At 40.7% G+C, this 11830-nt stretch overlaps 2 protein-coding genes across 18 annotated transcripts in view; one reads left to right on the forward strand and one right to left on the reverse strand.

Moving 5' to 3' along the window:
• LOC109636681 (3',5'-cyclic-AMP phosphodiesterase 4C-like) overlaps positions 1-6840 on the forward strand; it is an 84615-nt gene extending 77775 nt beyond the window's left edge. For all 17 annotated transcript variants that reach the window (XM_069521780.1, XM_020098560.2, XM_069521776.1 and 14 more), the window contains 6 exons: positions 249-413; positions 609-708; positions 907-1061; positions 1234-1356; positions 1764-1946; positions 2229-6840. In XM_069521780.1, the coding sequence (XP_069377881.1) occupies positions 249-413; positions 609-708; positions 907-1061; positions 1234-1356; positions 1764-1946; positions 2229-2792 (1290 nt within the window). In that variant the 3' untranslated portion in view covers positions 2793-6840. The remainder of the gene's footprint in view (positions 1-248; positions 414-608; positions 709-906; positions 1062-1233; positions 1357-1763; positions 1947-2228) is intronic.
• Positions 6841-6919: 79 nt separating this feature from the next.
• LOC109636618 (gamma-interferon-inducible lysosomal thiol reductase-like) lies at positions 6920-10564 on the reverse strand. The gene is made up of 7 exons (XM_020098405.1): positions 10238-10564; positions 8844-9032; positions 8671-8742; positions 8500-8589; positions 8095-8247; positions 7438-7506; positions 6920-7192 (listed from the first exon to the last, which is right to left on the reverse strand). The coding sequence occupies exons 1-7, from the start codon at positions 10388-10390 to the stop codon at positions 7133-7135; spliced, it is 786 nt and encodes a 261-aa protein (XP_019953964.1). The 5' UTR covers positions 10391-10564; the 3' UTR covers positions 6920-7132.
• Positions 10565-11830: the final 1266 nt, after the last annotated feature.

Raw genomic sequence — 11830 nt, forward strand, 5'->3', positions numbered from 1 at the left:
CCAGGTGGCTATTGTAGGTTTGAGACATGATATAAAAACTTCAAGTATTAAATGTTAAAGATGTTTCTGTCGCTATGAAGTCTGTCAGTGTCTTTAATGCATTTTTCGGATTTGGGGTTAAAAAAATGCTTGACTGTTAACTTAATGAAAATGAACAGGAGCCTCCCATGTTACAGTTAAAGAGAGTAATCTCTAATAAGCGTTATTGGATGTTCATGTGACATCGATGTTCCTTCTCATCCTGTCAGGAGAGAGACCTTTTGAAAACCTTCAAGATCCCAAACGACACATTCATCACCTTCATGATGACCTTAGAGGACCACTACCACTCTGACGTAGCGTATCACAACAACATCCATGCAGCTGACGTGGTGCAGTCCACACATGTCCTCCTGTCCACCCCCGCTTTAGAGGTGAGATGAGAAAGCTGCTGTTGTAACTTTCTGTACTTTTGTATGGATTTTAGGAGGCAGTTAGACCCTCCACCCTGATTTTTGACGACCTAATTCACATTTTTGTTATTTCTCATTTGAAATAAAAAGTGGTTTCAACATTAAATGAGAGTATCATTTTGAATAAATATGTTTCTTCTCCTTGGTCCAACCCAGGCAGTGTTCACAGACCTGGAGATTATGGCCGCTCTGTTTGCAAGTGCCATCCATGACGTCGACCACCCAGGAGTAACCAACCAGTTCCTAATAAACACCAGTAGGTTTCTCTCCGTCTCTGTGGACATCTGCCTAAAAATGAGTCAACGATTGGACACATTGTGATATATTTGACGAATTTAGGAATAAAATAGAATTTTAAATATTTATAATAGATTTAATATGAATGCTATAACCCTCAGATTATGTCAGAGATCTGAGGTGGTCCTGTTACACATTTCCATCGTTATCTCTGCAGGTTCGGAGTTGGCATTGATGTACAACGATGCGTCGGTGTTGGAGAACCACCACCTCGCTGTGGGCTTCAAACTGCTCCAAGAAGACAACTGTGACATCTTCCAAAACCTCAGCAAGAAACTGAGAGAGTCCCTCCGCAAGATGGTGATCGACATGGTGAGACTGCTGCAGTTTCTACATGACACGCTGTTTTTTGTCACACTGTACCTGAACTTTCACCTCACATATTATATTGTACTCATGATCAGGTCACATGAGCAACACGTCACCTCATGGAAACATGTGACTGAAGCTGTGTCTCTGTTGGTGTGACTGTCGCCCCCTGCAGGTGCTGGCCACTGATATGTCCAAACACATGAACTTCTTGGCAGACATGAAGACGATGGTGGAAACCAAAAAGGTGACGAGTCTGGGAGTCCTGCTGCTCGACAACTATTCTGACCGCATTCAGGTAAGAGCGCCCCCTGCTGACCATGGACCAATGAACACATATAGTTGTAATGTAGTGATTTCTAAATATAGATAGTCGCTGTGTACAATGTGATGAACTGAGGGTTTGCTTCACTGTTTATTATAAAATCTTCATTATGTCTGCAGCAAAGACTGGAGAGTTAATCAGTTTTAGATTAAATCTTCACAGTGAGCACTAACTGAAACAAGCACTTCTCAGACACGGACAGCAGCGTGTTTCCCTCATACACAGCAAACTAATCAGCTGTTTTCTACCAAGGAGTGGGAGTGAGAGTGCTGCAGCCTGCTGGACACAGTGGTCACTGCATTTGTGTGTGTGTTGTGTTCCTGGCAGAATGATGATGAGATTAACCAAAGTCTTCCTTACTGTCTGTCCACTTCCTCCAGGTTCTGCAGAACATGGTCCACTGTGCCGACCTGAGCAACCCAACCAAACCGCTGGAGCTGTACCGACAGTGGACGGACCGCATCATGGTGGAGTTCTTCACCCAGGGAGACCGGGAGCGGGACAAGGGCATGGAGATCAGTCCCATGTGTGACAAACACAATGCCTCCATAGAGAAGAGTCAGGTAAATACCACTGACACACAGATGTGGAGGGAATAAAGTAAAATATTATTTTCAGAAAAACATAGGGAGCAACAAATGCATACATCTCTAAAATGTGATTGATAATCTGAAAATGCAGTGTTTACCATTTACAGATCAGTAATTTAATTTTGCTCATTCCAGAGTACTGCTAAAATGATAATATATGTGTACATTTTTGCCCATTTGGGTCAAACTAATCCGGCATATCATTCCTATAATTTTTGTGTGTTCATTACTATAATTATGCATTTTTATGACCAGGTGGGATTCATCGACTACATCGTCCACCCTCTGTGGGAAACCTGGGCAGACCTGGTGCACCCTGATGCCCAAGACATCTTGGACACCCTGGAGGACAACAGAGAGTGGTACCAGAGCATGATCCCCCACAGCCCATCGCCTTCCAGCCCAGAGGAGCACCATCTCGAGGGGGAGCCCGGAGGAGGACCACTTGGAGCAGGAGGATCTCTCCCTTCAGGAGGAGGAGGAGGAGGGGACAAGTTCCAGTTTGAACTCACTCTGGAGGAAGAGGAGGAGGATGATGTGGAGTCAGATCTGGAGAGCCCCCTAGAGGAGGAATCCCAGTCGGGTGGGGAGCGCCACCAGGACTCCTCCCCTTCCCTGTCTCCAGACCCCCACAGCAGCAGCAGCAGGTACCGCCCCCCCTCGCCTCACCCGTCCCGGACCCTGAGTCTGGCTGCCATGTCGGTGCGGAGCCCCCATCCCCACAGAACGCTAGCCTCCCCGGGGAGGGGGGGCACTGACAGGGACAAAGAACTGAGCCAGGAGAGCGACGGGGTGGCCTGCCTGCGTATCGGCACGTAACAACCAGCACAACCTGCCCGGCCTGAGAGACAGGAGATGTACGGAGGAAGAGGCAGGGCAGGCCTTTACCAATAAAGTCTGTAAAATCACCACAGTCCCTTTACACTGGAGACACTCTCTCTGGAGAACAGAGGGACGTTCACCCTCTGCTTGATTTTATTTCTCATCAAAGAAGAATCGTTTTAGCCTCTCTTTGGATGCCTGATAGGCCTTTGTGTCCCATCCTGCTTCGTTGTAGCTTCAGAGCATCCCAGACAAAGACTGCTGCAGTTTCACTGGGAAGAGGAGCGGAGCTGAGGTGTGATACAACTACATAAATTAAAGGAAATGTCTTCCTCCAAAATAACTGTCTGTGAACAGCAGTGAATGAGGATCACGGTGGATCAACAGGGTCTTGGAAATTATTTTTGCACCATAGTTTTAGTTTATGAAATTATTGAATCTGTTTGAAATAAGTGAGTATGATTTCTTTGTGCGAGAATGATGTGAGCGATAAATAATTTTACCAAATACAGGATGAAGGTGAGCAGCGAGAAAATCGATGGACCTAAACCTCAGGGTATGAAAAGAAACTAAAAATGTAATGTAGCATGTATGTAATGAGTACTCCTGACCCCCGACCCCAAACTTCAGTTTGATTTACCTCCAAACTAGAGACTTGGTTTAACCTTCTTCATTTTATTAAATCCCTTTAATATAAAATTTGGCTCCTGAAGCAAAAATTAATATGTAAACCAACTTGTAGCACCACAGAGATTGAACACTGAAGAGGACTGAACCGCAGTCTCACATGTTGAAAATACAGAAGACACCACCTGTATTTGTTTTAAGCTATTTTTTTTACCTGAGATGATGTTAAATGGTGTCATTGTTTTAGGGTTTGATTTTGGGACAGTTCTTTGTTGTACGTTTGCTGGTCTCGTCTGTGTTAATGTGCTTCAAAAGCCTTTTTTAATCAGGGTGCCTCCGGTCGCAGTAGCACTTTACCATCTCTGCTGTACAGCTCTTCTATTCAGTCACACAAAGGGCTTCACCCACTGTAGCCTCACACAAACGGGACAGGATGACGATCTGATAATGGGTACATAAAGGGCAGGGCAGGAAAGTAACTGAACCATTGTCTCAACAGAAACTCTGTAAGCACAGGCAAAATATCCTTTCTGATACAACTGGAAGAAACATTTGTTGCCCTACACTGAGTGAATGAAGATCACCCCCATAAAAATATTTATTCAGATTCACAAACTCTTCGTCATTATCCAGATCTGCACCAGATTTCATCTGATGATAGAGATTAGCACTGTACACATGCCTGATTATTTCCTTAAAGATATATGCATTATTTCTTGATCAATCCACAAAACTGTCAAAAAATGGGCATGTGTATTTAATCCACAGACTTGGACTCAGAGTCTTTAGCAGTAGTGTACTATTTAATTGAATACAGTTCAAGTATTCCAAGAAGAAACTGATTTCACTCTGATATCTCAAATGTCAAAGCTCAGCCAAGTGTTAGATCGACAAAAACAGCTCCGGGGATGTGTTTAGTTCCAGTCTCGTTGAAGAAGCGTTGAAGGAGTCGTCTCCACCTACAGATCTCGTCACAATGATCTTGTCTTTAGAGTAACTCTGCAATTTAGTATTGTGCTGTGATCAAGTTGGAAGACTGATACGTTTTTTTGCGGAGGTCCTGACATTTAGTCACATAACGATGGTCCGATATTAACCACAATGCAACTCAATAGTGCCTTTCATTAGATCTTCCCACCTGGTACCACAGGGTTTTTATTATCAATCTGTTATCTTAAACCCCTTCAGAGCCACGTTAGACGTTACACAATAGTTTCCATGGGTTGTACGCAAATAAACTGACCTCCGTATCTAAAATTAGTGGAGTGTCCTTTTAAATTAATGGCTTTCCTTTTTTCCCCTGAATCAGTTCAGATCTTACAATTCCCCAAATCACAGTGGTGTTACTTTCCTACCCTGCCGACAGGAACTGCAGAGATCACAAGGAGCACAGTTTCATAAGTTTCTGAGAGACACGAATCGCCTGTAGTTTAAAATAGACTGTGTTCCATCAGGCTTCCAGTCTCATCTGGTCATCAGTGCTTGACTGGGATTAACTGTGTGCCATAACTGTTGAAAACACACAAACACCTGCCAGCCTACGTTTCTGTGCATTTTTACACTAGAGATTTTAACCAGATGATTGTATCGAAGTCATTGACTTTATAGTGTTAGTTTTTACCGATGATAGATGTCAACAGTATTTAAAGCAGAGAATTTACTAGATTTTGTGCAACCTAGGATCAGTCTGTTCAGCCCTTTCCTAATCACATAGCTGAGACTTGAGAATGTGTGTAGTTTCAGGAGTTTCACAACTCTTTCTGTGTCAAGTACATGTTTCAGTCTAGATCATCGCCGTCAATAAGGTAGAAAGACCAGGGAGTGAACAAGCACTACACAGGACATAATGCACTCCCTGGTCCGGCAGTAGTAAAAAACTGAACAGTATTTCATTAATTCAGCAAGTAAGCTTCATTCATGAGCCTCACATGTGACAGGAGAGGTTGGAACCTGGTGTTAAAAGACCATTCTGCTGTTTTTAACATGCTGAGCCTCAGAACGCCCTTTCACTCACTGTTCTTCTCTTTATGTTTCAAAGGTTCCTTCACAGTTCGGGAGACGGGAAAAAATACTTTCTCATATCTAGGCCTTAAAGAATCAGAATACACATGTACATGATATATATATAAAAACACTTTGCATTTCTAAAAGTGTTCAGCATAGAATTGATCTTCAGAGCAATCACTGTGAGTTGATCCAAAGAGTTTTATTTACCTATAAAACTTTCCTGAAACTGGAAGAGTTTTCTCATATGTATTTTCTCATATTTATTGTAATTTAATAGAATATTATTTACAATAAAGTATCTAAATTCATCTGATAATTAAGCTATGTGTTTAGTTTTCATATTTAGTAACTGCATACTTTATTTGGCAAAAATTAACCATAGATGTCTGCGTGCTACGAGAATTCCATTTAGATATCAGCAGCTACATCGCTGACTTTATCTCTAGTGCCATCATCTGGACAAAGTTTATACTTGCACACCAGAAATGTCAGAATGTTGTGGCCCTGAAAGATGTGGCCATTTCTTCTGCCTGATTAGAAACATTTTATTTTTGCCTGAACTATAGGTTATGCTAGAAAAAATTAAGTAAAATTTTAATCTGTCTAAAAACAAATTGCCTTGTGATGCAGTAGTCTCATTTTTAATCAATTTTTTAACACACCAGAGATACTGTACCTAATGTCCTTTAATATTTCTTTGTGTGTGCAGTGGAAACTTCTTGTACACCTTAAAGGTTTTTTGGGCTATTTGTCAATATTTGATAAGATGGAATAAGAAGCTAAAATAACAGTAACATAGAAATTTTACTTTACAAAATATATGTATTACACACAGTCTTGGCACAATCAGCAACAGCATCCGTGACTGACCAGAGAAGCTTTTTTTAGGGGGAATCTATTGAATATGAACAGACACTTTCCATCATGTGAGAGAGATTTTCATTTAGCTGAACGTGGAGCGTGTAGCTCTCTGATCTGAGGCGTTTCATCAGCATGTTGAATTCGGCACTGTGGCTCTTTCCAGGAAGACTTCAGTGCCATGCAGTGTTAAAAGTGTTGATGAGCAGCAAAGTTGCTGCTCCTGCTCCATTTTCAGTGTCGCACTGATGCTGCCGGCGTTTATGTTCATGCTGTCTCGTTTTCTCAGCCTGTGTCGTGCAAACTTCTATAAAGATATTTATTCTTCAAAACATTTCTGTCGAGACAAAGTACTGTAACATAAGACGTTTAAGTTTATGTTCTGGAGCCTGTTAATCAAGTATACTTTACGTATGTATACATCTGCCACTCCAATGTTTGTCAAAGGAAAATGAATATATTTTTGTTTCTCATTTTTAGCCAAAAGAGTCTCTGGAGTTCAGGGTGTTTCAAGTGGAAAATGCCAATAAATTATATGGAAATTTATACCAGATCAATTGTTTATTATTTATTTTGTTCTGTGTAGTCATCCTAATGAGCAACATTTTTCAAATTGATATAGAAGAGCAACATGAAAGACAAGTCCAATTTATTCCACTATCAAACCTGTTACCATGAAAGTATAAGAGACACAAAATCCCACATCTATACATTATCATCAACTACAAACATTCTCTAACAAAAACTAAACAGTCCTTTATAAGTTTAATGCTTTACTTAGTACATTATGCATGTTATGATATGTTTTTATGCAGGCAGCAGTATTATAGTTGAGTTTGTTGAGTTTAGCAGAAGCCTCTGTTCAGTCTGACCTGGGCTCCAGTGCAGGCTGGAGGCTTCACCCCCTGTAGATGTTATAGAGGAACAGTCACATCCCAGCAGAAAGCAATAGCACCACCATATTGTAAAGGTCAGCAATAATGGGAGAAATATACACAATCAAAATTGATTTACTCCGGGGCTGACTTTGAGAAAATGACATGTTTTTATAGTATGTGCAGATATTTAATTTTCACACTAGTCAGAACATTTTTCTAAACATTTCACACATTTATACCAGCACTTGCAAACAAAAAAAACAAGTCCTCACCTTGTAAAGTTGACAAACCAATTGGAAAAGAGACGACATCGCCCTGTCTTCGTTCTCCTCTGTGTATTCCTGCAATGCAACATTTATTTTTTTATAATTTTTACTTCTGTTTATTATTTAGACCATGTGAAGTGTACAGAGCATCATCAGCAACTCTTAATTCAGATGCTGTTTCCCATTCTTTGTACCAAAAACAATTCTTGGGACATATGTACCGTAGGTATACACAAGTACAGTTCATACACATCATAATATTCAATACAAAGGAATGAATTCAAGACAAACATTTCCTCCATCATTTGCAACCAACAGAAACAAGATAATTAAATGAGCTTCCGGCATCATAAGTAGTTTCACATGTTTCCTTGAATTCCTTCTTTTCTATTCATCTGCTCCATTTTATTATTGACCAGGACACTGAAGGACTGTTTATCAGAGATTTAACTCACCAAAATGAGCTCATGCATGAGTCCAATTAAAATTTTATCTGGGTTTCGTACAATGTGAGCAACAAAATAATTTCTTTTTGACATAAGATCACAACTGTGATACTACTGCAGCCAACAAATCTAAAACAGAACTTTATTACTACTGACTTTTTCGTACCACTGTATTTTATCTTAATGTAAGTTGTCAAGAGTTTGACTTGTGTTTTACCCCGTTAAAGGTGACCCAGGGGACGTGAGTGTGAGGCGGGTTCAGAGCTCTGGTCATGACAGCGTTGGCGTGCATCAGCCGGTATCCCTGTCCAGTTTTCACACAGGAGTCCACGCTCGACCAGGAGACAGAGGGAGCGTAGAGCTGCAGGCACTGAGACGACAGACAACACAGAGTCGGTATTACTGACAAGACTCAGTTTAATAATTCTCTCTGGATTTTGGTCTATAGGTTGAACTTAAATGATGTACTTAATTCAAAACTAGAAATTTTTCACAATTCAGCCATTTTTGATTAAATGTTGAATAAAGAAAATCAATAATGGCTAATTTGCTTTAGATTTCTTACAGCAGTCATGACCCAAATGATGCAAATACTATAGGATCCCTGTCTGTAGATACTCACAGGCTGTGCAGCATTGAGAACATCTGCAGCAGACTCCATGCAGTTGATGATCTGAAGAGCTGAGTGTCTTGTTAAATGGATGATACAGGCCTGAGGAGCACATCAGTTCAAACAAAGTCATCACACTTAAATAAAACCTGACAAGAGATAGAGTTGAGGAAACATGCAAACCTCAATTAAGTTTCCTCTGCATTCGAGCTCGCCATGCTGACAGGTGAAGAGAGAATTTGCTGACGAAACCTCCTACAAGAGAAAAACAAGTCTTTTCCACATTCACAGTATAAGAATTTGTGTAATGACGTAAAATCTCTCTGCTTTAAGTGCCGCTGATAAAGATTGCGTGCCTTAGCATTCCCGTAGGGCACCAGAGTGACGGCCATGATGTCCTGAAGCATCGTCCAGGTGGGGAACAGCTGCTGGGTGATGAAGACTCTGCAGGCCGGACACAAGCTCTCATAGTACAGAGAGACAAATACTGGGGGAACAGCCCGGTTTGGTCTGGTGGCATTCAACTCCATACACTGCTTCTGAACCTACACAGAAGAAGGAGGGAAAAAATTCTATGTTCTCAAAAATGCTGATCTACCCATTTTAAGTTTTTATTGTTAACCAGGAAGCAAATTAATTGGTTAAGACACATGACATATTTCTGTGTGTTGCAACAATAAGCATCTTCTGTGCCCTATGCCATTTCACCATTTATGCAAACAGTATGATTTCATGACATTTGGACCATTTAACATTATCCACTTTTTGCAAGTATTTCATAGCATTAAAGGACAAGATCCCACCATAGAAATGAAGTAGACCAGATACCAAATAAGTACAAGAGGAAAAACAATTTTGTTTTTAAAAAGTAAAAATATAATATAAATTGAATAAAGATTTAAAGCTTTGGTAATTGTAATGACTGTCATGTTTTTGTTTATTTTAATATCTTTGGGTTTCAAACTATCAGTCAAAAAAGCATTTTTACTTTTTATACTACTAGTTATTTAGAATAACGCAATGTTTAGTTTACATCTAATTAAAGAACAATTGTTAAGCTTGTAGCTCACAATGTTCACATCGTGACGAACTGCACAACCGTGGTTCTTGCTTGCAGCCTTCAGTTCAATCTTTGAACCAATAACCAGTTTGTGTTGTTTGACCCAGAGCTGCTCTGCTAGTCACATGAAAAACCTCTGGTGTTCAATTTCTGAAGCATGACTCCCATTTAGAGCCAGACAAAAGCTTTGAACTCTGCTCAATTCAATTTCCCATGTTTTGAGACAATCCTGCTCAATGATAATGTTAATATTACGGGGCTCAGTATAATCCTATTTTCCAAAAACAGAGTGAAGAAAAAAAAAAAAAAAAGGTGTGTGATAATTAGTCTCACAAGAATAAAACTCTGGAACAAAATATAAAGCAGGTCAGGATGTAAATATACTTCAGGTAATTGGCTGAACTTTCTACCTTTACAGCAGCAGGCCTACAAACATTTTATTAATCCACATCACGTCCATCCATTAGGACAATCCAGTAAAAGATTAACCGCTCTACTTTATTCCATCTTTTTATGATCCGCATCTCTCTCTATATATATATATATCATGTTATCAAAAAACAGTCATATTTTGTTAGAAATTAAACTTATAAGCATTTTATAATTCAAAATCTCACTGTTATTCACTTTTGATATGCACAAGGAGTTCATACAAAATAAAAGAGTCAAGGTTTGTATTTCTTTACTCACCTTACACTCGATTGCAATCTCCAGTGATCGACACCACTGAGATGGAGGATAACGACAGGCCGGTTTGGGATGAGATGCCTCAGAACCTCTGCTGTCAGAGCAGAGCAGTAAAAACACAGGCAGCAGAGCAGAGAGCCTCATGTTGGAAACCATTAGTCCACACAGCTCAGAGGACACAGAGGACGGATCAGACACTGAGATCAGACACTGAGATCAGACAATGAGAACAGATAGGACACAAGAGACAGTTAGAGAACAGGCTGGACACAGGGGACACTGAGGACTGGAGCTGCTCCTCTTCCCTCAGAGCCCCATGATCAGTCTCATCAGCAGTTTATTAACCTCAGGTTGGATTGACCAGTGCTGCCTTCAAGGACCCTCGGTCACTCCTGCTTCTGGCTCAATGGACAAGAGAGAAAAAAAGATAAAAAGTCATATCTGCCAGTTCAAATGTGGGATCAATCAGATGCATTTAATCGTGAAGGGTGAAGGGACAAAAATGAATGGTGATATAAAAGAAAAAAAGCTTCAGAAATACAATGAAAACTTTTAATGGGGATAAACCTCCATCTACAATGTCATGGGGGTTGTGCTCCCTCTGGTGGCTCCACATGAGCAGATCAGTTAGTGCAGATATATACAGTCATTGTAGTGAAATTTAAAATGTGCAGAACGATGAATTTTAACACTAAACTGTGCGCACACAGTTTCTACACACTGTCTATGGCACACACTCAAAGTGAAGATGGACTATAAAGCAAAGCCTTATGGGAGCTGTAGTTGTTGAATGCTAATTATGTGGCTAAATTAAATAGGAGCTTACATTTTACAGATAAAACAGATTATTATATATTATCATTAGAGCAATAGTTTATTAAATGTAGAATATAATTTAACAATAAAACCGCGGGAACAGTTTAGAAGGAGATGACAGAGAGATGTTAAGAAGAAGCAGGAAGTTCGGGCGCCATCTTGGATTCACCTTTCTTCGGGTCAGTTTGAGGACACACCTGCCGCGGTTTGTTTTAATGGCAACTTTTACACAGTTTGTAAACTTTATTGACGCAGGAGCCATGATGGAAACCAGAGAAGAGCCTTAATTAAGCGGACTAGAAATGAATGGAGCTCGTCTCCGCCATATTTCTCTGGTGATAGTAGTGGAACGAGGAGGACAGCCGGACATGGTCGATCAGCTGCTGACAGTTTCTCCGGGAACTCGACGTGTTTCCTCTGGGAAATGGAGGAAGAGACGGAAGAAGGGAGGGAGAGAGGGAAGGAGGGAGGCTGCAGTGATGGCGAGGAACAACCTGCTGAGTGTCTGGCGTCATCACGCAGGAGCACAGGTGGATTCAGAAAACAATGGAGGCTGCTTCTCATCCGTGAGGACAGAGCTGAGGAGCTGACGTCGACTGATCAGACACAATGGATTATCTCCGCGGATGAACTGACTCTAACTACATTGGCTCACTTCACGACCCAGAGGAGTCTGTTCTGCAGGTAAGACCAGTTTTCTTTTAATGAGATTGGATGCATGTTTCTTTCCAGGGTATTGTGCTGGTCTGGAAAATTCTTTAAATCATTTCGAGATGTTAA

Source organism: Paralichthys olivaceus, chromosome 3 (assembly GCF_024713975.1).
Source record: "Paralichthys olivaceus isolate ysfri-2021 chromosome 3, ASM2471397v2, whole genome shotgun sequence".
In the NCBI taxonomy this organism is placed as follows: Eukaryota; Metazoa; Chordata; class Actinopteri; order Pleuronectiformes; family Paralichthyidae; genus Paralichthys; species Paralichthys olivaceus.